Source organism: Gopherus evgoodei, chromosome 16 (genome assembly GCF_007399415.2).
Source record: "Gopherus evgoodei ecotype Sinaloan lineage chromosome 16, rGopEvg1_v1.p, whole genome shotgun sequence".
Taxonomy (NCBI): Eukaryota; Metazoa; Chordata; order Testudines; family Testudinidae; genus Gopherus; species Gopherus evgoodei.
The window spans coordinates 11,214,640-11,242,083 of record NC_044337.1 but is presented as its reverse complement, the minus strand read 5'-3'; the positions used below and the strand labels follow the sequence as shown (position 1 = coordinate 11,242,083).

Sequence of the window (27,444 nt, the reverse complement as noted above, 5' to 3'; positions counted from 1 at the left end):
CCATTGTCAGGGAACATGCTGCAGGGAAGACAGTCGGGATGGAGACATCACTCTTAGCCATCACACTGAAAGGCTCCGGCTTGTGTTATTGTCCTGTGGTGTCTCCTGGTGCAGCCTATTCCCTCAAGAATGGGAAACTGGATTGAGATACTGAAGCCCTGGCAGCAGATAACCACTCTTTGTGAACTCAGGAAGGGCAGGTCTCCTCCGCAGCTAGATACCAACAATAACAACAACTATGCTGCAAGCAGTGGGAGGATTTTCTGTGTCTCCATCTATCCCGTAGTATGGGCTTGTGTGGTGGGGGAGAATCCATAGTATGGAGAATCACCATATCTGATTCTCAATCCATGTGCTCTAGATTGCCATGGAGAGAAAACGGGATTCCTCTCCTGGCTTCTGGTCTAAGCCAACAGAGATCCCGAGTGGATCAGCCTGCAGGCCTCCCCTCACCAGGCCCAGATTCATAACATAAAACAATAACATAAAACAAAGGACAGTTTGCAGCTGGACAGAGTCTGGGAGGTGGCTCTTCTTTCACGTTTTCATTTCTAACCTGGCCATTGGGGATATTTGGCTCTTACCCACGTCATGTAGGTTTTATTTTCATGAGGGTGGGGTGGGTGTGGATGTCCGTCAGCCAGTGGAGATGTCAGAGGCTGGACTGTCTTGGAAATGCCACAAACAAATGGCATGTTTCCTTTTTTTTGCACTCTTCTCTAGGTAACAGAAACTCGGACTGGCCCCCTGGGCTGTAACAGCTACGACAATCTGGACTCTGTGAGTTCTGTCCTTCTGCAAAGCACTGAGAGCAAACTCCACCTGCAAGGTAGGAATCAGAAGAAAGGAATGAGTGAATGTCGGGGAGGTGGAGGGGAGGGAGGAATGACAAGAGGAAATTAAAGCTCATACCCTCCTCCTCCTTCTTCCTCTTCTAAGTGTTTGTTACACACACTTGCCTTGTCTTCAGTTACATTATAAGCTCCTTCGAGCAGGGACAGTGTGTTCTTATGTATATGTACAGCACCTAGCACAATGGGACCAGAACTGCAAAGGCATTCCAGTGCCTAAAGATGTAATTAGGAACAGAATGGAATTTCCAAAAGTGCCTACATAATGTGGGTGCCTGAATCCCATTGACTTTCAATGGGAGTTAGGCACCTAACCTGCTCAGGTAGCTAGGTACGAGGGTACCTAGATGCAGCTTTACGTGCCTAAAGGCCTTTGCCATTTTGGCCCTTAGTCCTCTGCATGCTACTGCAGTTCAAATAGTAGTAAACAGTAACAATGGTTGAAACAGGGAGAAGGAGAAAAACTGAAGGACTGAGAGAGAGAGAGATTTATGGCAGGGCTATGGACCTGACCCAAGCCCGCTGAGGTCAATGGGAGTTTTTCCACCGATTTCTCTGGCCTTCGGATTGGTCCCTATATCATTACGCCAGTGTTCTATGATTTGTATTGGCTGCCTATTGGTTTCAGACAGAGTTTAAGGTTTTAACCTATATAAACTTGACCTTGCCAGTCTCTCTGCTTGTCTGAAGTAGTCTGAGTCTGTTGGCATTCAGGACAAGCCATGAGGTTCAACTACTTTTTTTTGGTGGGGGGGAAGAGGGGCTTTGGAAATGAGAGAGAACTGAATGAGGGTGGAATATTATGCCTTTTGAGATTCATTTTTTGGTGAGTATCTTGACTACAAGGGTGAATTTATGCTGCTGGGTTTGTTATTCATATGGACTGTGTTCTAAAGCAAAGCCAAAGGCACCAGAGACTAAACGGGCATGATGCTGTATATACACCAATGTAAAGAAATACCAACATATCCAATGATATTTAAGTAACATACTGGCCAAATGTCCCTCTCTGTTGGCCGAGTCAGCCACAGCTACTACCTGGTGTACTTAATCCTTTAGTTCAAGTCATAGACACCTGTGTTTTCATAGAATCATAGATCATTAGGGTTGGATGGGACCTCAAAAGATCATCTATTCCAACCTGCTGCTCAAAGCAGGACCAATCCCCCAGTGGCCCCCTTAAGGATTGAACTTACAACCCTGGGTTTAGGAGGCTAATGCTCAAGCCACTGAGCTATCCCTCCTCCCTAGAGGTTATGGGCCAAGTACATTAATTAACGTCATGACCAGTCCTGGTTCCACTGAAGTCAACAGGAGTCTTTCCATTGACTTCAATGGAGCAGGAAATTTATTGTGCATGAGCTTTGTTGTGATTATACTCAATGTTCAACAAAATAGGAAATATGAATTTTAACAGTTCACTTTGTCCAATGTTTATATAGATTTAAATTTTAAATTTTGCAGAAGAACAGGCTATATTATGGTTTTCGGTTTTCAGTGTAAATTGGCAAGTGTTGTTTTAATTTTAGTGAAACGTAGGATGTTTCACAGAAATTGGGTTTCATTTATTAAGTCATATTGTGGATTTAAAAAAAATTGTTTTCTTTAAAAATAATAGTCTTGTTGCTTTAAATGTATTGGTGATCACTGAAATGTACCTTCCCATAATTTATATATAGTAATATGGTATAGTAAGTATAGTATAGTAAGATAGTAATATATAATGTAGTAGGGCTTCTTATATATACTGTAAGGCTGATCACTAATCAAAACCCTTTAGATAGATAGATAGATAGACCGACCGACCGACCTAAGGACCTGTTCCAAAGACTGAATGAATGGAAAGGCTCCCATTGACTTCAAAGGACTTGAGATCAGGTCTCAATGAACAATAATGCTTATAGTCATCCATGGTTATTAATAATTAAGAATGGGATTTTCAAAGATATTGGCTGAAAACCAGTGGGTGCATATTGTCCTCTGGCCCTTTTGAAAATACCAGGGAAGGGGTTATCCTAGATTTTTGTAAGTAATATCCTCTAGATTTACAGTAAGGTCTTAGGTTTGGCCTGTTACTCAGATTTCACAATAATGTGGCCAATCTTCAGATATGTATAGCTGCAGCAGATACCTCTGCTGTATAATAAGTTATGGTTGATTAGGATATGTTTGCCCAACCAAGGGAAGGGAAAGAAGGAAGCCTTGCATTGCTATTAGAGCTGGCCAAGAATTTATCATCAAAAGATTCTGTTGTTGTTGTTGGGTTTTTTTGTTTGTTAGTTTGTTTTTTATGGAAACTGAGGTTTCCACAACATCTTGTTGACATTTTTTGATTTTCCTAAAGGAAAATACAAATGAAATATCTCATTTTGACATTTCCAATTCATAGTTTTTGGGAACTTTATATTCGATTAAAAAATATTTCAAATGTTTGTCCTTATGTGGGCCAAAAGAAAAGGAATATCATAATTTCCTGTACGGCAGAAATTCTGATTTTTGCCTTTCACTTGTTCAGAGTTAGGGTTAGCTATGATGGGAGCAGAGTTTCCAAGTGGGCGTTGAAGGGACAATGTAACCAGGGGAAATAAAGGCAGATACAGAATGTCAGTGAAAGAGCATTTGGAAATAGGAACTTCATTATGGCTTTCATGGAGCTGACTCAATGGAAGTGGGGAGAGAGTGAACGAAAAAAGAATAAGAGAGAGAGAGAAAATAAAGAGCAAAGGGAAAGAGAGAAGGAGGACACAGTGTGTGAGAGGGAAGGGGGAAGGGATAGATAGAAAGTTTCCCCTTGCCACTCCTTCAGCCAGTCCCCATGATTATCAGGATCTGAATCAGTCTCTGGAGGAAAAGAATGGGGATGATGGGACTTTATCTGGCTGAGAAATTCAGAAGACTGCACCCTTTCTGACTTTCCCAGTAGTTACTGCTATTCAGAAAGCCAAGGTTGAGCAGCACCATGGAGCTGAAAAGAGGAAGCCAAAGAGCAAGAGAAACAATGGAAGTGGGGGGCATCTGGAAAGATGCGAGTTATGTCGTATCTTGTTGCCCTGAACAGTCTCTGTGCAATTTCAGTACAAAGGCATTTAAATATATATATATATATTTTATTAGGAACAAAATGAATCCTAACAATGCTGTTGGTCCATTACTAGATGTAGATGGTAGAATTATCAGTAATAATGCAGAAAAATCAAAAGTGTTCAATAAATATTTCTATTCTGTATTTGGGGAAAACATCTGATGTAGTTTCGTTGTATGGGGATGACAACATGCTTTCCATTCCATTAGTAGCTCTGGAGGATGTTAAGCAGAAGCTACTAAAGTTAGACATTTTTAATCAGCAGGTCCAGAGAACTTGGATCCAAGAGTTTTAAAAGAGCTGGCTGAGGAACTCACTGGACTGATAATGTTGATTTTTAATACATCTTGGAGCACTGGGGAAGTTCCAGAAGACTGGAAGAAAGCTATGTTGTACCAATTTTTAAAAGGGTAAACAGGATGACCCAGGTAATTATAGGCCTGTCAGCCTGACATTGATCTCTGGCAAGATAATGGAGTGGCTGATATGGGACTCAATTAGTAAAGAACGAAAAGGAGGGCAACGTAATTAAATGCAAATCAAAATGGGCTAATGGAAAATAGAACCTCTCAAATTAACTTGATATATTTGTTTGATGAGTTTACACATTTGGTTGATAAAGGTAATAGTGTTGATGTAATATACTTAGGCTTTTATAAGGCATTTGACTTGGTACTGCATGACATGTTGGTTAAAGAATTAGATAAAGACAAAATGAATGTGGCACACATTAAACAGATCAAAAACTGGCTAACTGATAGGTCTCAAAATGTAACTGTAAACAAGCAATCATAACTGAGTGGGTCTGCTTCCAGTGAGATTCCACGGGGATTGGTTCTTGGCCCGACGCTATTTAACATGTTTTACCAATGACCTGGAAGAGACCATAAAATCTTCACTCATAAAGCTTTCAGAGGACACAAAAATTGGGGGAATGGTAAATAATGAAGAGGACAAGTCGCTGACACAGAGAGATCTGGATCACTTGGTAAACTGGATGCAAGCAATGTGCATTTTTATATGGCTAAGTGTAAATGTATACATCTAGGAATGAAGAATATAGGCCATGCTTACAGAATGGGGGACTTTATCTTGGGAAGCAGTGACTCTGAAAAAAAGATTTGGGGGTCGAGGTGGATAATCAGCTGAACATGAGCTCTCAGTGTGATGCTGTGGCCAACAGAGCTAATGCAATCCTGGGGTGCATGAACAGGGGAATCTTGCATAGGAGTAGAGAAGTTATTTTACCTCTGCATTCTGCATTCGTGTGACCACTGCTGGAATACTGTGTCCAGATCTGGTGCCACAATTCGAGAAGGGTGTTGATAAATTGGAGAGGGTTGAAAAGCCAGAAGAATTATTAAAGGATTAGAAAATGGGCCTTATAATGATAGACTCAAGGATCTCAACCTATTTAGCTTAACAAAGAGAATGTTAAGGCATGACTTGATTACAATCTATAACTACCTACATGGGAAAAATATTTAGTAATGAGCTCTTCAATCTAGCAGAGAAAGGTACAGCGTGATCCAATGGCTGGAAGTGGAAGCTAGACAAATTCAGACTGGGAATAAAACATACATTTTTATGGTGAAAGTAATTAACCATTGAAACAATTTACCAAGGGCTATGGTGGAATCTTCATCACTTAGAATTTTTAAATCCAGATTGGATGTTTTTTCTAACAGATCTGCCTAGAAATTATTTGAAGGAAGTTCTCTGGCCTGTGTTATGCAGGAAGTCACACTAGACCAGCGGTTCTCAAACTAGGGCCTCCGCTTGTTCAGGGAAAGCTCCTGGCGGGCTGGGCCAGTTGTTTACCTGCCGTGTCCGCAGGTTTGGCTGATCGTGGCTCCCACTGGCCGTGTTTCTCCATTCCAGGCCATTGGGAGCTGCGGGAAGCGGTGCGGGCCAAGGGACATGCTGGTTGCCCTTCCTGCAGCCCCCATTGGCCTGGAGTGGCAAACCGCGGCCAGTGGAGCTGCGATCGGCAAAACCTATGGACATGGCAGGTAAGCAAACCAGCCCAGACCGCCAGGGGCTTTCCCTGAACAAGCAGTAGCACTAGTTTGAGAACCACTGCACTAGACAATCATGGTGATGCTTTCTGGCCTTAGAATCTATGAATAATGAACACAGTCTCACTCAGAAACTCCCATAATCTCTAGAGAGAGAGATGGTGGAGGAGAGGAAAAGGGGGAGATGGTTGGGGGAGATTGTGATGGTCTGAACGGAAAGGGAGGAAGAGAGGGACGAGGAACAAAAGATAGAAGGGGGTAGTGGTTGGGACAGAGAGGACAGGAGAAGGCTGACAAAAAGAGAAGAGGAAAGGGAAAGAGGAAGGTGCTGGTTGTGATGGGACTTCAGACAAGTGCTCGCTGCTGGGATGCATCTCAGCTATGTGAACTGATTCAGTGAATACTCATGGTGAGAGCCTGTGGAATAACAGGATAACCAGCACACACAGTTTATATGCTACAACACAAGGCAGACCCAACACTGGTCAGCCCAGAGCTAAGGGAAAGGCACAGGGTCAGGGAGGAATGGTCTCCTTTTAATAACGCAAAGTGACCTTTAAAGCTACACCTTAATGTTATCCACCCAATCTGGAGGGTGGTTCGCCAAATAATTATTTAGGCTCCTTTCTCTCCTCTCCAGTTGCTTTGTGAGAGCTCATTAAGAATTAGTCACAGGGCTGCAGGTAATGAATCGTGACTTAGTCTACTTTGATCTGATTAGCAGCCAAGCATGAGCTGCTGACAGAAATCCGTGTTCCTGCCTTCATGTCGCTCTGCTCGGAGGCCAGTTCAATAAAAGAACAGCGTCTTCATGACAGGGAAGATTTCTGATTCCCAAACAGCCGGCCAGAGCCAGACCTTGACTGAAGCCTACGTGTGAGAGCATCTCATTCTCAAGGACATGCCCAAGCCCCTGGCAGTCATAGGCCCAAGATGTAATGTTCAGCTCCAGAGCCAAAATGCCTCAAAGGTCATATGAAGGCTTTGGTTAGGCCCTTTACAAGATGTGAGGGTCTGCTGCAAGATTTAGAACTGGGTCTAAATGTCCTAAAACATCAGAGTACTTGGACTGAGTAGAAACATTCACTGTTTGCGTGGCTGGGCATAAGCATGTGTACGTTCATGTGTGTCCGTGTTCTTCTTATCTCATTGGCCTGCTCAGGGCCTGCTTGCCCACCCTCGTTGCAGGCTGTAAGGAGTTGAGCATTGGCTGATTCTGTTGCTGATTGGAAAGGAATTGGCTGTTGGAGGTGTTTGGCTCTGTGCTGGAGATTGCAAGCAGCAAGCAGGGCTGGCCAGAAAATGGAATTTCCATTCCGTGGGAAATTCTGACATTTCAAAATAGGTTTTCATTCCGAAACGGAACCAGAATTTCTAAATCTCCAGCAAAACAAAAAGTTTCCCAAACCATTCCATTCGGAAATGTCAAAATGCTTTTCTTTGACAGCATCAAATCTTTTCGCTCCAATATGGGAACCATGTTTCCTTTTGATAACGTCAGCACAGTAACCTGAAACAGTTATATTGTATTTCTATATTATATCTATTCAAATAGTTAATATGATGGAAAAGTCAAAACGAAAGGAATTGAAATGAGAAAGTTGAAATGGAACATTTCACCTTAATGAAATGAGAAAGCCAAAACAATTCATTTACATTTTCTCCTCATCCACACATTTCCCAAAAACATTTGGATTGCAACAAAACTGCATTTTTCAAGGGAAAACTGTTCTGTCAACATTTTGGTCACTCGGCTCTAATTGCGGGGCTGTGGGAAGGCGTGCAATATGCTTTTTAGATATCTCCAGGCCAAGGCCAAAACACCTCTCCAGGAACCCTTCCTAAGTGAATTCATGTCCCTTCCCACACCAGCTCCCATATCCTCTCTCTGCTCCTACCTCAGTTTGACCAAACCTCTGCTCCCTCCAGACTTTAAAGAGGGCCTTTGCACTTCCTTATGTCAGACATTCGTCCTATGATTGATCCTGACCAGTGGCTTACCATTTAAGGTGTGCAGTCTTCCAGAAGCAGGGTGAGTGAGAAAGCACAGGTGTGCATGCCTGTCTTTGGTCTGAGTGTGTATGTTTACCTCTGCGTGTTTATATGTGAATGGGAATAGGAGTGTAGGTGTGTGTGATTATGTTCCTACAGCCTTAACATTCAACCTCCCCTCTCGGGGATCTCCTAGCCTGGAGGGTAATCTTTGTGCATAGCAGGGAGTCGCTGTAGAAAATAATACATCTTCTGCAGGGTGGCTGGATTTTTAAGCTGCAGAGCTGTATTTCTTGCATCCAAGTCCATGTTTTGGAAATGCACAAGTATGAGTGTATGAGTCCCTGAGCCAGCCAAGCATTTAAACATGTGCTCATCTTTAAGCCACATTAGTAGCTGCATTGAAATCAATAGGAAATCAATCGTGTTTAAACGCAAATACATACTTAAGTGCCTTGATAGATGGAGTCTTAGTCTAACTGATAATCAGGCCCACACTTACTCACTAAGCTCCCTTTACACCACACTGACATTGTGAAGGGACCTGTAGAAGGGTAAATTGACTGCTGGTGAACCCCTCATGGCAGGATGTGCAGCTTTCCTCATCCAGCACACACTCACATCTGGGTGTGGGCCCCCCTCATCTAGAACTCCCTGCCGATGGTTGCTCTGGCCCTGCAGTGGTTTCTCTTCTTGTCACTCAGCCCTCTAGCCAGGGTCTGCCACAGAAGCTTGCCTCAGGCCTGTGTTCTCCAGAGACCTTCCCTCTCCCACTCAGATTTCCTTCTCGCCATGCATGGCCTCCCTGTTTCCTCAGGTCTCTCCACTACCACAAAAGTGACTGCAGAATTCTTCACACTCTGCTTTCTGCTCCACACTGCTTCTCTTTGTTCCGCTACCCAGCTCCTCTCCAGCTTGGCTTCATCTTTAATTAAGTCTGGCCTAACCTCTAGGAACCCACATGAACCCTTTCACCACCTGCATGGATAGGCACCCCAACACCTGGCCTTAAACTGAGTAAAGCAGTCTTAGTGTAAATGAGTGTTAGGACCTGCTTGAGCGCATCTGTGAGGGTTCTATAGGTGTATGTCACTATAGGAGTGTGCATGTATTGTATATGAGGGGGTGTTTGTTTGAAAAGCATTTCTGCAGCTTTGGCCATGCACTATACATACAGTATACGTAGTGTACATGCATGGGAGTGTGTAGGAGTGTGCATTTGTGGTCTGTGTGTGAGGGGGAGATGAGTGTCAATCAGAAGTGCGCACCGTGTGTCTAGCTATGTATGAAAATGTACAGGGTGGTTCACCACAGGTTAGCTGGGCTGTTATGCATCAGAAAGCAATCCCCATTAGCTGGGACGGGGAAGCAAGTGGGTGCTGCTGTCCAACTAAGGTTAAAAAAGAAAGTTTGTTGAACTGAAAAGCATAACAATATTTTAGGCTTTGCATACAATCTCAGAGGCCAGGACAGGCCATTCCTGTAGAGTGTAGACAAAGGACTGAGTCAAGTCCATGGAACCTAGACCGTTCCTTTAGGGTTCATGGAAGGTGGTGAGTCTAACTCATGGCTGGCTGTTGCCCCAGACCCTCTGAATCTAGGAGTCCTCAGGGTCTCAAAGATCTTTCTCTTGGTGCTTTGAAAGTCTCAAAATCCTTAGCCGCTGTGTGCCTTAGTTTCCCATCTGCAAAATGGGCATAATAACACAGCTCCGTACTCACTTTCCATTGCCAAGGCAAGTGGAGTAAAGTCTTGGAGCCTGGCAACTGGAGTTCTTCACCTATCTCCAGTATTGAGGTTTGCCAAGGAAACTCCCTTCTACAGATGGATAAGATGATAGTGCATGGCAAAATCCAGCAAGGTGCTACACACCTGCAAGCCCTTTTGGAGTCAAAAGGAGGAGTTCTGAGGTTCTACTTGAGACCCATCCCAGGAGAGATCAGTAGGACATGCAGGAGCTTACCCTCTTTTTGTGTTTTCCCCATTGTCTGATGGCGCTCCCCCTGCCACCACACCACACACACCCCAACCCTGATTCTCACAGAGTATGCATGACGGACATGGTTTTCATCCATGTGGAGAACCCATAACTTCCAGGGTAGTCGATGGTGGTTACAAATGCTCAGTGCCTCTGAAAACCAGGCCCCCAACCTTTTCCTCATGCATGGGTCCCAAAGATTACCTCTGGCTGAAGACAGCACTATATTTATTCTGCCTGGCAGCTGCCACTGCTCTGCGCTTGATTGGGAATTAGGTCAGACAATTGGACAGCTCACGGCCAGTGGACATGGCATTCTGCATAAACTATGTCTTGTGCACAAGGGGGTAAGAAAAGGAGGTCTGGGATGTCCCCTTTGCCTTGGTTATTCTCCAGTACCTGAGCTACTGCGTCCTGCTCCAGAGAAGGGAAGGGTGTCCATTAAAACCAGCACTGAGGTGGGTTCTCAGGCGCTTACCTTTCTATCGCCTAGAGTGCAAATGACTCATCACGAAGATGGGGGCTGAACTCCTGAATGAGATCACAGCCCTCCTGCCCTTTCTCCACAGTTTCACCCTGTGAATTATTGTCTTATTTTCATTCCACTCCAATGAGCTGTCAGCGACGGATACTGTAATTCAGAGCAATAGAAACACAAACAGATGGGTAATTGACCTGCGTGCCTTCATTACACTGGAGTTCAGCACTGCTGTTCAAGCCATAAACTCCTTTATCTGCCAGTCTGAAATCCCTGGGCCTGTTATGAGGAAAGGCGATCAGGCCAGGCTTCTTCGCTCAGTTATTGTTCTCCCCTGCCTCATGCACTTCAGAAACTGACAGAGTCTGACAAGCAGAACTTATCAGGTACAAGGAAACAGCTGTGAATCCTATAAGGCCCCCGGGCCGTCTGTAGGGAGCCCACAGACTTGGGCTTTAACAGGAGAGCACAGAAAAATAGCTGTAGTGTGTATGTGTGTGTGGGCAGGGAGTGGGGGGAGAGGGGATATGTATGTAGGACTAGATTCTCTGCATGTGTAAAGTATCAAAGCTACATTGAGGTCAGTGGAACCACGCGTCTCCACTAGTAAGAATGTAGCACATACTTTTTGGGGGGAGATTTTCAAATGAGATGAAGGGAGTGAGACACCCAGCTCTCACTGAAATTCTGTGGGATGTGGGCTCCAAAATCTCTAATCATCAGTACAAATTTCCCCCTATATTCTTTTTCTTTCTTGCCTGTGGTATTTCTTTCTGTCTACCAGTGTCTAGCCTTTCCTTCTTTCTGTCTTTCTTTCTGCCTTTCTTGCGTAGGTCGGACGTTTCCACACCATGAGAGATATTTAGTCTCCAACAAAATAGGTCAGAATGGCATAATGTTCATTACAGCTGAACTAGCGCTCGGTGGATGAGGCTGAAAAAGTCCATCCGAGGAAAAGGTATAAAGGCCAGCCCTGTGTACCAGGGTGGAACACACTGTTGTGGAGTCTGGGGCTGAGTTGAATAGAGACAATCTCCTCCCAGTGTGGGATAGAGGGGACTCTGGGGTTGGGGTAAAGAGGCAGCCCCTTGCACACAGCTCTGTGGGGCTACAGGTTTTTAGCAGGCTTTTTCTAGCATCTAATAGTGTAACAATGTCAATTTCACCTAAAGGACCCCCTCCTTATATCTCTTCTTGCAGAACATACTGTGACGTATTTTCCAAGGCTTGTGAGCTGATTCCCCACGCCATGACCTCCTTAAGTCCAGCAGATGCAATCTGATCTCAGCTGAACGGTTGCAATGCACTTGAGACATAAATCTTGTACCCCAAATTCTTTGCTCACGACAACTAGGGAAGAAATCTTATAGCAACTTCTAATTCCTCTGTGTCACCTTCCCAGCTGTTAATGAAACAGGTTTAAAAAAAGGAACAGCAATCCGCAATATTTATTTTCACGTCCCCTGCTCTTGTCTCCGCGCCAGGTCTCCAGATCATCTTCCCTCAGTATTTACAAGAGAAATTTGTCCAGTCTGCGTTGAGTTACATCATGTGCAATGGAGAGGGGGAGTATGTGTGTCGGAACAGCCAGTGCAGCTGCCAGTGTGCTGAAGAATTTCCACAATGCAACTGTCCCATCACTGACATTCAGATCATGGAGTACACGCTGGCAAACATGGGCAAGTCCTGGACGGAAGCTTATAAAGATCTGGAGAATTCAGGTAACTGGGCAAAAGGGCTGTTTTCCAGCTTCTGTGGTTTTGATGTTGTTGTTTTAATAATGATAAGAGCAAGTGTTGTTAGGAAAATGAGTTTCTCTTCCACAAAAACATTTTGACTTTTCATTAAACACTCCCCTCCCACACTGAAAAAAACTAAATATTTTTGGTCTACTATCTAGACACTTTTGTGTTTCAGATGTTCATTTTTTGGGATAAAAATTTGAAAATTTTCATGTGAAGCAGACACTTTTCATGATGAATGTTGTTTCGTAGAAAACCCAATGTTATATCCAAAACCAGTTTTTGATGGAAAATTCCCTATCAGCCCTGCTAGCATTCCAAAAATCTATTTCATCATTAAACAGGAGCGATATTTAGCTTTGTTATAGATCAGCAGAATGTAAATGGTGCAGAACGTACCTTTAGCTCTCCCAGAATTACACACTCCTTAGCGGTGTACTGGCAGCTCATGTGAAAATATCACAGGGCAGATTAAGCCCCTTTGTGATAGAGATGTGCTGTGGGGAGATGCGGGGTGTGGGAAGCTCTATCTGAGTGCTGGTGTCTGGTGACCTGAAGTTCCTGATTTTCATGTGGTTTAGTCTGCTGGCTTTATTGGGGTTTTGTCTGCGTGATGCTAGCGTAACATAGATCTGAATCGGGCCCATTAATAAGCTTTCATAAAGCATAATGCTTTCAGGGGCTCTAGGTGAGATGCAGGAGCATTGGCCCTTGTTACACCTGTGGGGAAGGTACAATAAATGCTCCACCCAGCAGTCACCTGAGCCCTAGAGGGGTGGAGTTATGGCTCCTGCCTGGACACACCCCTTCTGAAGTGGGAATTAATCCATGAAGTGCTGGCTAATCCCCTCCTCCCCACACTACAGCAGCCAAATTATACCTGCCTCCGGAGTGGGAATGCAAGTTGTCAGGAAGGGGCTGACCTCCCAGGGGCTTTCCTTTTGGAGTCGTGTGATACGACATGCATCCAAAGCAAATTCAGAGCCCATTTGGCTTTTGGCCAGCCGTGCGGTGGGTTTGAAATTAATAGTGTTTCGTGCCATTTGGTGTTTAAATCGTAACTACTCTATTCAGGCTTTGAATTGACAAATGTTCCTTTGTCCAATGAGGAAATGGCGCGAGGCCTTGGATAAAATGCTTTTAATGAAAACCTCCCTGGGGGAGCCTTCACAGCATCACAGCCACGCTTCTCAGCCAGTCCTTTGTTACTCCTTGTTTTGTAGGCTCCTGACCCCTTGATGGTCTAACTTGGGTGCTCTACAGAGGACCTCAAATGATCTGCCAAAGGCTTGTCATATTTCAGTGCCTGGAAAGTGCATTCACTGTTGCTCCAAGTGGTTCTGTTCCCACACCGATTTTACACCCCAGGAACCATTGAGCCAGATCCTCAGCTAGTGCAAATCAGCATGGTCAATGGAGCGATGCCAATTTACGTTTCCTGAGGTGCTGACCTAGTGACTTAAATGGAGCTGCTCCTGATTTAAATTGTTAAGAGGAGAATCAGAATCCCACATCCTAAACATTGTTGCCATTAAAGACCCCAGGCTTATTTTGCAAGTGTAGAGGTGTTAAAACTGGCCAGCGTCATCAGAGTTAACTATATTCTGCCTCTCTAAATTCCTCTTGCGGTCTCATTTGACTAGAGGGTTTCTCACTTCATGTTGTGTTGCAGTGCATACTTACACTGCTGCCATGTTCCTTCCCAGAGGTGGATGCTTTTCAATGATGGCTGAAGTGACACCTATTTGTACTTTGTACATCAAATTGATACATTTCAGTCATCAGTTTGTTACATTCCATATAAAGTATTCCTTGAAATGAAAAGTGCCATTAAATCTAAGGTTTAATTAGCATTTTACTTCACTGCGTTAATAAAACTTCCTTATTTAGTTACTCTTCATCCATGGAAAACCATTTAGATGAAAATCTCCAATATTATCTCTTAGGCCTTCTTAACCAAAATGGGAACAGGGGTGTAACTGTGAATTTAAGATGCACATCAGCTAATGGCAGTGGAGTGCAACTCAGAAAATCTAACATCAGTTCTTCCTTCTTCCACAGACACTCTTTGTGATCTCACAAAGTCATATGAGGGCAGATCCTCAGCTGGTGAAAACTAGTGTGGTTTCTTTAAAGCCAATGAAACCATGCTGATTTATACCAGTTGAGAGTATGCCCCATAATTACTGTGTGCCTTAGTTTCCTATCTGCAAAATGGGCATAATAACACAGCCTATTTCTGTCTTATCTAATTAGTAGAGCTGGACAATTTCCCTTCAAATCTGTTTTGGAAGAAAAATTGAGTTTTCAGTAAATGTGGGGAGGGAGCGGTGGCATTTAACGGTGTCTGCTTTCCCTGGAAAATTCCAACTTTTCATTGAAAGACTGAACACCTGAAAACCTCAAAAATTTTGGCTGAAATCGAAATAAAATTATTTGGAAATATTACCATGGTGCCTCATGGGAGCTGTAGTTCAGGTACCTTATGTCTCCATTCTCCTTTGTAGGCTGGGCTCCCCAGCCAGATATCATCTCCCAGGATGAACCAGAGTTGCGGAACTCCCATGATACACTGGGTGACTCAAAAGGGAAGACTGTGGTATATTGTGGAAAATTTTCTGCGGGGGGAAGGAGGAAAAAATTTCAACCAGCTCTACTACTTTGAATGCAAACTGTTTGGAGCAGGGTCTTCCTATCATGTGTGTTCAGTGCCTGGCACAATGGGGGTACTGGCCCTAGCTGGAGTTTCTAGGTGCCATTTTAATATATACAAATATTTACTAAGAAACTGGTTTTCTTAAAGTCAACCTTAGCTTTTTGAACCAATACCCTGCAGCTTTTATTTTGCTGGCTTTGTTTTTCTCCAGACTTGTTCTGCTGGTATCAAAATACACACAATGAACTCAAATTTCAACCCCTAGTCTCTACAAAATCACGGCACGTCCATCATCAGAGAGAAAAGAGCTCGGCCTTTCACACAAACAGGCTTTGGAGGAAATTGCTTTGTAAGGGGTGGGAAGCAAATGCAGAGCTTTTATTGCTAAAAGGTACTAGGTATAATCAGTGTGGTCCACAGAAGCAATTATACATGATGATAGTTTCAGAGGACAGGGGAATGGGAGGGAGTCATTTTAGGGGGAGGAGGAGAAAGGGACTGAATGCCACATTATAAATCGAGTGGATTCAGATGACTAAAAAAAGAAAATGTCCCAGCTGCCTTTGGGAAAGAATGTAGGAAACCAGATGTCCTATGGTCTTTATAGTGTGTTGATAGTAATTATTTTTTTTATTAGGTGCTCAGATTGTATGGTGATGAATATCTGTCTACCTCCCTAACTACCTATTTGGCTAATACATAGACTTTCTCTATTAGGCTGCTAGATTTGAGTTAGAGGTTGAACAATAGGAAATGTGTAGTTAAAAAAAAATTGATCATTTATAAGGAATTTTCATACCACTGGTCCAAAAGGGAACAATTTTTCAGTTATTTGAAAAATTTCAGGAAAATCTCTATAGAAACATTTTGGTTTAGAAAATGTTTGCTTCTTGGATTTTTCACTTTCTGCTTTTTTTCTCCCTCTCCTCCCCTTTTTTTAAAATTTATTTTGCCATCGAAAGAGAGAAAGGAAAGGGGGAGGACATGAAAACAATAAACTGAAAGCCAGAAAAAAATTGATGATGTTTTTAATTTTCTGGTGTGGTGAGGCAAAAAATGGAAAATTTCAAACAAATCAAATTTGTTCATGAAAATTTCCGAATTTGAAAGAAAGGCCATTTTAAAATGGAACATTTTTCACTGGAATACATTTTTAAACAACTCTAATATCTACATTTTTCCTAGTGGAATCCCCGATCCCATATAACTAGGGCCTTGCTGGAACACCCTTCCCATCTACCAACCCCCTGATGCCTTTGGTGACCTGCCCAGGTTAAGATGCCAGGCCCTGGAGTATTAATTCTCCATCTATGTCCTGCTGCTGCAAGTATAAATGGGAAATATCTCACCCATTACATGCATTGGCTATAAATCCGCCCTTACAATAGCAATGACAGCCACAGAATTAGGGTGCTTCCTGAAGAATAATGACCAACCTGGGGATTAATGCTCATCAGCTTCTTTCAGCTGGTCATTAATGCCCTACTGCTCCTTGACTGTTATTGCTTCAATAGCTAGTATTAGGCCTTGTGCCCTCAGTAATGCACGAATCATTCAAAGCCTGTCACTTTTGTTGTGTGTTCCCAGATGAGTTTAAATCCTTCATGAAAAGGCTACCTAACAACCACTTCCTGACCATCGGGAGCATCCACCAGCACTGGGGCAATGACTGGGATCTTCAGACCCGATACAAACTTCTGCAGAGCTCCATGGAAGCCCAGCGGCAGAAGATCCAGCGCACTGCCCGCAAACTCTTTGGTCTCAGTGTCCGGTGCCAGCACAACCCTAACCACCAGCTGCCTAAAGAAAGGTACTTACACGCCCACCTCCTGCATCCATGGCAGGTCCATGCTGATGGTCTCAGTGAGAAGCATGAGGCGGGGGAGTTGTTTTGCTTTATTTTTTTAAAAAACTTGGTGCCTCTTTCTTCTTTTATGAAGCTCAGAGCAATGCAGAGAAAACTGTGGACCTGGAGTGCTTCAGGCCCTGGTGACATAGCTACAACTGAGAGCGTGAAAGAAGGAGAGACATGCTCAGAGTTACTGAGGAAATGGGTGTCCTGTCACAGCTATAGCAGCTGTAGATATTATATAGTAATTGCTGACTCCTCACAGCCTTTCCGGGTGGCAGGATTCACAGCTGTCTCCCACCATTTTTGGAGTTCTATCTCCATGGTTTTAATGAACATTTCTTACCCTATCTTAGCTCTTGTCTGGAACTGAGGAGTGTCGTTTGAAACCCTGGAAATAATGAGCTCTGGTATCTCCTCTTCCAAGCCTCTCTGGGAGCGGATGGGCCAAGTTAGCATTTGTAGATGAACTGCTTTTTTTCATCAGCTTGATCAGCTGTCTGTTCTATTTCGAGAGATAATTAATTGGCTAACTAGAGGCTCTTGTATCCATTTTATCCATAGGGCAATGAGCATTCTGAGCTTTCACTTAGCCATATACAGTCAATATCATGCTTCCAGGTTCTTAAGGCCTCTTTAATCACAGAGGACTTTTGTGCAGGTGGACAATATCCCAATGAGGAGTCCAGGGATAGTTCAAGGTTAAAGGATTTTTTTTTTCTTCTGGAGACCATTTTCAAACTGATCCATCTAGATGGTTGGCTAAGTCATTACAAACGAACCTTGCATATGCAGAAGTAACATAGACATTCGTATATTATCTTTGAATCATGCATCATCACCACCACCAAAAGCAGAAAACAGCACCTAGCCAATATGCAGCCAACCGCGCTGGTACAAAGCTTTATATAAATATGTCGTTAGCATTTCGCTTCTATTTGAAAAAGCCAGCCAGGCAGAAAGGGAGCCTCCAACAAGCACTATAAAAGCTGGGTAAGGGAGGATGAAATAGATGCTGGCAGCTGAGTTTTTAACTGACTGATGTGTTTGATTTGTTTAAGTCAACACCACCAGGCATATTATCATTTCCAGTCTTATGTGTCATTCCGCATTTGTAGTAAGTTGGGGGACTGGCTCGGCAGACAGATATGGAGATAGTGGTATGTATTTCAGTGTTCTTTTTAGCAGGGCTAGGAAACAGTCTCATCTTCTAATTGCATATATTATATAGAGACAGATGCTTATCATTCATGCCACTGGCTTTGAAAGGATGGAGGGGTTATATTAATAGCACGTCTCTCTCTCTTTCTCTCTCTCGTGCACAAAAGCATAATAGAAAAGTACATTATGTATTCAATAGCAACCTAAAGGAAAGAGAAATAGAATTGCCATTCACTGCCCTCCAGGAAAAAGAAGAGGAAGTGTTTCCATGAAAAAGAGAGGGTATAGATTTTTGTAATTGGAATGATACTACTATGACCTTTGTCAGTAGTGGAGAAAGAAAGAAAGAAAGAAAGAAAGAAAGAAAGAAAGAAAGAAAGAAAGAAAGAAAGAAAGAAAGAAAGATTTGCATTGATTTGCTTTTTCTTAAAAGCACATTGTCCATATCAAGTTCATAGGTTTTAAAAAAGAAATGACTCCTTAATTCTTGTAGCCTATATTAAAGCATGTAGTCATTTATTTGAATTTGAAAACTTAATGGGCACACATATTTATTTTAAAACTTTAGAGTTAATAAAGAATACGCACAGAAGACCATCTCGCCCGGCCTCTAGCCTTATTGTCATTAGCTATGAATACGTTTCACAATCTTTAAGAAAGAAAATAGTAGCACACACTTTCACTTCACTACAGCATCAAGCTATCATGACTTGATGAGAAATAGGGGGCTGATTCACAAAAATATTAAAATCCCCCGTCCCCTTTATTTTTCAATGAACTGTTGACACAAATGTGTAATTAAATGTTTCAATTCACATTTTAACTAGCACACATAGCTACCATCCTGATGAACATCTCATTTCCCTTCACATTTCCCCCAAGCCTGCCCTTCAGCCTTGCCCAACGAAATGAACTTTGGAGTGAGTTCAGAAGATCAACAAATCTGAACTCTTTTAAACCAGAGGGAAGGGAGAGAATCATTCCAAAGTCAAAGATCCCTCAAAGAGACCACTCTGCCTGCAGCTCCTTTTATCTCTGGTGATGGGTCATCCACTGGTCTCAGCTGCAGCCTGGTGACACAAATAGAGAGAACTGACCGAAATGTAAAGAGCTAATGGAGCCTTCACCATGCATGTTGTGTGTGGCTTGCATTTTACAGGGCTTGAAGAGCAAACGCTAGACTGGACAGTTTATTGTCCATCTCATTTTCGGGTTCTAATGTGCCAGCACAATGTGCTTAGTGTTCACAGTGTTACAGAGCGATTGTTTGAATCTGACAACAAAAAGCTGTTGACACAAATGTGTAATTAAATGTTTCATTTCACATTTTAACTAGCACACATAGCTACCATCCAGATGAACATCTCATTTTCCTTCACATTTCCCCTAAGCCTGTCCTTCAGCCTTGCCCAACGAAATGAACTTTGGAGTGAGTTTAACCCCTACTTATAACCTTTTTGGGGGGAGGAGGGAGCAAGAGACACCCATCCAAAACATACTGGTTTACCATACCATTTGCTTTCAGATGGTGTCGGTCTTTCTTGATTGTTTCTACATCTATCCAATCTCTTTCTCATTGCACCTCTTTCTTTCATGCTTATAGCTTGTCCCTAGGCATGCTCTGGGTTTTGCTTCTTATTTTATTTATTTGTCTATTTAGTGCAGCCATCAGCAGATGGTATTTTTTCCCCTGTCCTGCTTGCATCTCAGTAGCACTGAGACACAGAAAACACTGTACCATCCTCTGCTACCTTCCCATCACCACTTCACAATGCTGATTTGGGGAAGAGGAAAATTGCTAGTTTCCAGATCTTGGCTGAGCCACCTTTCCTGTTCTTCACGGCCTCCTCTTGAACGGGATGTTCAGCAAACGAGTGGGTGGGAAGAAGGGCAGTCTGCATTTGTACAATCCAACCAGCATCGAGGCTGGACTAGGACATAATGATCTGATTCTGTAATTGCCATTGTGTGGAGAACAGGCCTGTTATATTTCTTTAATTCCCATCAGGTCAACTCTTACTATTCTGGCTTATTTCTGTTTATCTGGTGTGTGGGAGGGGGGTGAGCTATAAATTTGTCTCTTCATTGCACTGAGCCATTTGTAGCCCAGACGAATATCCGTGTAGATCATCTTCTGAAATGTGCCTGGTCACACACAACCAACCTCCTGCCCCTCTTAGTCGCTTGCACTCACTAGAGTGGTTTGATAGTAATCTAATTCCATTGACTTCAGTGGGGGGAAGGATAGCTCAGTGGCCTGAACATAGGCCTGCTAAACCCATGGTTGTGAGTTCAATCCTTGAGGGGGCCACTTAGGGATCTAGGGCAAAAATCAGTACTTGGTCCTGCTAGTGAAGACAGGGGGCTGGACTCCGTGACCTTTCAGATAAGTCTAGCTCCATATATTATATTAACATCTGGAGTTTCTCCTGATTTACACCAGCATAAGTGAGCACAAAATTAGATACAAAGGGCCTGATCCACAGTCTGTTCCACCAGCTTTACATCAGTGTAACGTTCATTAAGTCAGTGGAGTCACCTCCATATAAACCCAGTGTAAAGGAGCAGAGAATCAGGCCATATATTTATGTGCACAGGAAATCTCTGAGTGCATGATGCACATGAAAGGCCAAATTCAGCCTTGGCATAAGGAAATCAATAGAGTTGTGCTTACAGCAGAGCTAAAACTGGCCCGTGATGTTAAGGTATAGGCATATGTAGCTGTTAAATCATGTGTAGTATATGTATTTTTCTCTATTATTCATATGAGAGAGTGTATGGTGGTTATTTAAGTCTATGTACAGTGTTTGTATTTATGTATATAGAAAACCCACAGATATAGTATGAAATGTATGCTGGCACATACACGTGCGCACACACACTCACTCTACAAACACCCATAACTACCCAATCAACTTGCAATGAACCCTACCTATATACATACACCCACTACATAAACGATATTCTCACCTGTCGCCCTGGCATTGTTCCTATGTCAGTGCAGCCCTTTGGCCTCTCATGTGTTCATAGCTCGTGCTGCATGGTGGGTATGACAGGAGCTGGGGAGTCATTGATACTTAGCTTCAGCAGAAGCCCCTTGCCTCTATCTCCATGTTAATGCTCTTCTCTTCATTGCCAGCTCAGATTCACTCAGCCAGTTACTCTTTACCAACCTGCCAAGAGGCTGGTTTCAGCTTCTTCTCCAGGGGGCAAATTTCTTCCTGCTCTGAGGGGCTGAGCGGCTGGCACTGGCAGTGCCATTTCACTGCAGGATGTGTCCCCAGCTCCTACCACACCAATGAGTCTCCATAGCAAGATATATGCTGAGGCCAGTGCAAGGTCAGAGGGGAGGTGGCTTACAGAATTGCTGGGCAGAAGAATACTTTAGCTGTACCCTATCCTGCAATGCTCCCTACACCAGGCAGCACAGAGCTGGTGAAGTCAGCTGTACACTGGGGTCAGTGTAAAACCTGGACAGGATTTGCTTTTCTTTGCTTATTCCCAAAGGGGTCACTCCCTGGGGCCTTGCTGCAGCTCTAGCACCAAGCAGGGACACAGTTCAGTGCTAGGACCAAATCACATCTGCTTTCCATCTATATGGCCCCGGTCCCTTGCAAAGAGTAATAAATGTGTTCTCCCAAAGCCTAGGGGGAGGAATATCCCCATTGTACAGACAGGGAACTGAGATGCAGAGAGATGATATGACAGAGCCAAAACGTGAACCCCTGTCTTTCAAGCCCCAGCCCTGTAACTCATTCCTGAGTTCATCTTGCTGCCAGAGGGCTCTTCTGCTGTAACTGTTGTGGTGGAAATTGCAAGGTAGGTGGGAGCTTGGAATGTATCTTTAAGACACAATAGCTGCTGTGAGCCTGGCAACCTGTGGTTTCCCATTGTTGCCATTGAGCAGGGCGCTCCATTACAGGAGCCTCGTGCTTCATCAATGAGCCTTTCTTCCATGCCGACAAAAAAAAAAAAATTGGCAGATGGGCGGGTTGTTTTATTTCCCATGCACCTGCTCTAATGCTGCAGTTTTATATTTAGATTGCCATGTACAGCAGAAGCAATGAATTGTGCTTCCCTTGAGGGGAAGGTGATCTGTCCACATTACAGTCAGGGGGTCTAGTGGTTAGAGCACTTCAGGACAAGCGGGACATGGATGCTGACTCCTTCCCTGACTCAAGCATAGTGTCTTACTTTCCAGTCCGGACAAGAAAGTGACATTTATAGACGTCAGTGTCTTGTTTCCAAGTTCCCTAGCCTCTCTCTGTCTTTTCCCACTCGCAGGACAGTTCTGGTGAGCTGTTATGGGGGAGAGAGACCTTGGCAGCTTCATGCCAAGTGAGGCACATGCTAATGGTCGCTTCACACTTCTCAGTCTTCAGCATTTTCCTGTTAATTCATTTCGCTCCCCTGTCCCTCTCAGTTTGAGCCTTTCACTCCATTTCTTTCTATTTTCCCTCCCTTTGCACAGTTCTCCTTTCTTACCCCCACTGCTTCTTTTTCTCCTTTTGTCAGTTTCTCTCTTTCCATTTGCTTTTTACTCTCTTCTGTTTTATTTCACACTTCCCCTTAACCTCTCCCTCTTTCCATCTCTGCTTCCAATTCTTTTCCACATCTCTTCCCTCTTCCTCATTTATTTCTTCCCTTCCATGTCTCTGTCTCCTCCACCCTTCTCTCTCACTCCCCCCCTTCTCTTCCTTGAGTCCTCCTGCTGTTCTTTGCTACTGTATCATTTAATGCTTTCTTTGATACAGCTCACAGCTTAATGATTCTTCGCCAGTCAGGCTATGCAGGTGCCATGAATTTCACTAATCCTGCTCTGAGAGCCTCTGTCCATAATCACTCCTCCTGTTCTGCAGAGACTGAATCCTAATTTGTCATTAGGCAGTCCACTCACTACAGCGCTACCCAGAACTTTTTTGCCCAGAGGAGACACTGAAGTATTCATTAGCAAGGGGGGAGGGGCAGCTGCGCAGGGCGTTCTGGGGAGGGCTGGTTAGAAAGGAAATATTGCATGGAGGTAAGTGGTGGCCAGTCAGAAAGGCAACATTAAGGGGTGTTGGAGAAGCCATATATGGGGTTACTACAATATAGAGTAATAGGGTCAGGCACTGAGATAGTGGGGTGCTTTAAGGATGAGGGTATTACAGCAGAACTATCACCCCCCCCCAAGCCTCTGGCTTCTTTTCTGTCTTCACTGACCTGTGCACCATCAGCTGATCAAGGTTCCAAAGGGGTTTGGCTCATTACATCCTGAGCTTTTTTTTTTTTTTTTTTTTTTTTAAGAAGAGAGGGCTAGCAAGGGCTGAGTAGGAGGATGCCCTGAGTCACTGCCCAGTCTCAGCCTAGAAAAGCTGGTATAATCTGCAACAGTTGGTAATGCTCCCCAAGGAACCAGCTGGGGATAGTCAAAGAGGCCTTTCCCTGCAACCCCTTGCTATGTTTGTCAGTTCCGCTCCCACTAGTGACTCATCAGCACTGATGAATCCCCAGGAAGAAATTGATGCCAGCTGGTTTTAATTTTGCATGGTCCGTGCAGTGCAAAGGGAGTGATGCAGGATAGGGAATCTGCCCCAGAGCTATTTCTTACAGGGCATTTATCCTCCAGTGGAGGAGAAGAACCTGGAAGGAGATTGGGACAGGATGTATCAAATGCCAGACCCCAGAACATGCAGCTTCTGAAACCCTGCCTCACATACACACCTTACCCTTAATAGGGGCCCAGCTTCAATCGTAAGAGCCCATCTGTACCCTTGAGGCTAAAGTTCTTGTTTTCCTGTTTGCAGGACAATACAACAGTGGCTTACCCGGGTTCAGTCCCTGCTTTACTGCAACGAGAATGGGTTCTGGGGGACCTTTCTGGAGAGCCAAAGGAGCTGCGTGTGCCACGGCAGCACCAGCCTGTGCCAGCGCCCCATCCCGTGCATTATTGGGGGCAACAACAGCTGCGCCATGTGTAGTATGGCCAACATCTCCCTCTGCGGCTCGTGCAACAAGGGCTACAAGCTGTACCGGGGCCGCTGCGAGCCGCAGAACGTGGACTCGGAGCGCAGCGAGCAGTTCATCAGCTTTGAGACAGACTTGGATTTCCAGGATCTGGAGCTGAAATATTTGCTGCAGAAAATGGACTCGCGCCTCTACGTGCACACCACCTTCATCAGCAACGAGATCCGCCTGGACACCTTCTTCGACCCCAGGTGGCGCAAGCGCATGTCCCTCACCCTGAAGAGCAACAAGAACCGGATGGACTTTATCCACATGGTGATCGGCATCTCCATGCGCATATGCCAGATGCGCAATAGCAGCCTGGACCCTATGTTCTTTGTCTACGTCAACCCCTTCAGCGGGAGCCACTCTGAGGGCTGGAACATGCCCTTTGGGGAGTTCGGCTACCCCCGCTGGGAGAAAATCCGCCTCCAGAACAGCCAGTGCTACAACTGGACCTTGCTGCTGGGCAACCGTTGGAAAACCTTTTTTGAGACTGTCCACATCTACCTACGCAGCCGGACTCGGCTGCCCTCCCTGTTGCGCAATGAGACTGGCCAAGGGCCCGTGGACCTTTCTGACCCCAGCAAGCGTCAGTTCTACATCAAGATCTCTGACGTGCAGGTGTACGGCTACAGCCTGCGTTTTAACGCCGACTTGCTGCGCAGTGCTGTGCAGCAGGTCAACCAGTCATATACCCAAGGTGGGCAGTTCTATTCCTCGTCCTCCGTCATGCTCTTGATGCTGGACATTCGGGACCGAATCAACAGACTGGCCCCCCCTGTGGCACCGGGTAAGCCGCAGCTGGATCTGTTCTCTTGTATGCTCAAGCACCGCCTGAAACTGACCAACAGCGAGATCATCCGTGTGAACCATGCACTAGATCTGTACAACACCGAGATCCTCAAACAGTCGGACCAGATGACAGCCAAACTCTGCTAACCCAGACTCCTCTGTGGACACATCAGTAACTGATCCTTTCGCTGTATAAAAAAAAATGAAAAGAAAAAGGAAACAAGGAAAGGGGAAAGAAAAGAAAAGAAAATTTGTAAAATGTAATTAATATACAAAAAAAAAGGTTGGGGGGAGAGGAAATTCTTCATTTGTTGGAAACTAAACCCGTTCTAGCAGCTGTATAAAACTGTCAGGCATGTTTGTTATTTCTATAATCCATCATAAATGGGTCACATCTTACTCTCTCTCGACCTTGAGGGTGTTGCTTGTTAGGACTCAGGTGCTGCAAAAATAAATCAGAGGGAGGATCAGAGCTGGGGGGAGGGACATTTCGGTAATGAATTGTAAAGATTTCTGCTATGCAGGTGCCAAGACAAACAAACAAACCAACAAAGAATTATATATCAATGTAAAAGAACTGCCATTATTCCTAGTGGGAGTAAATGGTCAAAAGATAAAAGATATTTCTTCTGTTGAGATTTATACCAGCCTGATGTTTAATTATTCACCCCTCCTGTGATGAACTTTGTCTCTGGAAGGGAGGTGATGGCAGTCCTTTGAGAGTAATATCCATGGCTTGCACACACAAGGAGAAGTGAAGGATTACATTTTCCAAAGAGACTAGGAACTTAGGGTGTCTCCATCTTTCAGTGCCCAACTGGAAACATCTTCCCAGTGAGCCGACGGTCAGCACTTTCTGAAAATCAGCCCCTTTGAAGGACCAGGACCTCTACTGGGGCAGATCCCCAGCTGGTCCAAATGGTCATAGCTCCATTGGAGCCAATGGAACTATGAAAATTTACCCCAGCTTCACAACTGCAGCTACACAAACGTAAGGTGTCTCAAGTCAAGCACCAAAGAACAGAGGCACTCCAAATCATTAGTCACTTTGGAAAATATACAAGTTGAGGTTTTTTTCACATATACTATACAGACACATGTACACACACTCAAACATACATACACAATCCTGTTTTTGTTCCCCTTTCTTTCTACAGACAAAATCCAGGTTTCATCTGCAGACACTAAACTCTTTGCCCCATAAGAAAGAGACAGATTGTTGCAAAAGTTCATCAGAATGACCACATTTGCAAAAAAAAACCAAAAACCAGAACACACCAATCTCCCAAAATCACAACAGCAAAACAGAAGTAAAACAAGTTGAATTATCAAAATGTAACTAAGCTGAGTAAAGTTTTGAACTGGGAATATATATTTCTATTATTTTTCTAAAATCCCATAGAGCATATAATTGAAGATTTAAGGTGCAATCCACAACCTTCTGAAGACAGGGTGAGGGGGACTCTTTTGATTGATTTCAACAGGTTTTGGTGAGGAATCACTGAAAAATAAGGAGGTGTAATAGGAGAAATACAGCTACTTGACCTGTCAATTTAGGCAATAAAGCAGTATCTTCGTACAAGCTGGAACTGAGACCTTGAGAAAGACCTGAACGTAAACCATGGGTCCTGATCTGGTCTGTGGTTTAATATTTCAGCTCAAAAAAGTTCAGATTTGGACCCCAAACCCAGAAATTCATACGTGTTTGGATCTACGGTTTTGGACAGGCCCATAGCAAAGATATGGGGTTACATTTTGTAACGTAGGTGTTTTTGAAAATGTTGTCCATGGACCAGGTATCAAGTTGGACAATTAAATCTGGGTTCAGACTCAGAGTTCAGTTTGCAAAGTTTTGGTTGAGGCTCATCTCTACTGTGCACCAAAGTGGAGGGAAGAGGCTTAGCTAACCTTCAAAGAACCATACACGCATTTAGAGAAACCTACAAACAAACTAGCTAGCGAGAGGCTATACCCAAAATACTCTGAGCTGCTACCAAGAGAAGAAAGAGTAGAATCCTGCAGTCAGCCCAAGCTGTGTGTATGATGGGGAATCAGTTACATTTGTGACACCTCTTGTGTTTGCTTTCTAATGTGAGCATGTTCACTGGCAGGAATATGCGTGGAAACAGTCACTTTTAAGCAAATACTGGAGAGTATTCATGAGAAGCAAATTTCACATTTGTAATTATGAGTATTTGCAGTAGAAACTGTGTTTCTAGGAATTACATCTATCCAGTCAAGGACCAGGGACATACCATGTAATCTACCCGACCGACCAAAGTAGTTGAAAGTTAAGGAATAATAATACATTTAAAATACCAAATGTTATTCTTGAACAACCTACAGGCCAAGAAGGATTCACTGGTACAATTTGGTGAATAATCTGGAAGAGTGAAATTTGCTAGCAGAAAAAGAAATGAAGTTCATCAGAAAGTTATTCCTTACTAATTATTCACCCAGGTCTAGTCACCAATAGCAAGAGGAGTTGCCACTCAACCAGAAATCCATAGGGTCATCAGCAGACTCATTTTCCAGAGCCTGTCCTGTGTTTGCAGAACAGTTAGGGCATGCATACATCTCCTAGTGACTTCATGAGCTGCTCGATCCCTATAGTTTTATTTCCATTAGGCTGAAACTGGTGGTACCAAAGTGGGAACTTTAGCTTCGACATGGCACTGATAGCCACCAGAGTTTTCAATCACTGTGGTCTAGACCTGCTCTGAGCAAGTTTAGAGAACACGGGTTAAAATGTCAGTCACCGATGACCCCAGCACATCAGGAATTGCTACCACTGTTGAAGCTGGACCCTGGGTAGCAAAAAAGGGAAGTTTTATTTGGAAAAAGTCTAATATAGACG

At 43.9% G+C, this 27,444-nt stretch overlaps 1 protein-coding gene across 1 annotated transcript in view; it reads left to right on the top strand.

Moving 5' to 3' along the window:
• BRINP1 (BMP/retinoic acid inducible neural specific 1) overlaps positions 1 to 26,020 on the top strand; it is a 94,237-nt gene extending 68,217 nt beyond the window's left edge. Inside the window, exons 5-8 of the mRNA XM_030536024.1 lie at positions 724 to 829; positions 11,884 to 12,120; positions 16,385 to 16,607; positions 23,594 to 26,020. Of these exons, the coding sequence (XP_030391884.1) occupies positions 724 to 829; positions 11,884 to 12,120; positions 16,385 to 16,607; positions 23,594 to 24,734 (1,707 nt within the window). The 3' untranslated portion in view covers positions 24,735 to 26,020. The remainder of the gene's footprint in view (positions 1 to 723; positions 830 to 11,883; positions 12,121 to 16,384; positions 16,608 to 23,593) is intronic.
• Positions 26,021 to 27,444: the final 1,424 nt, after the last annotated feature.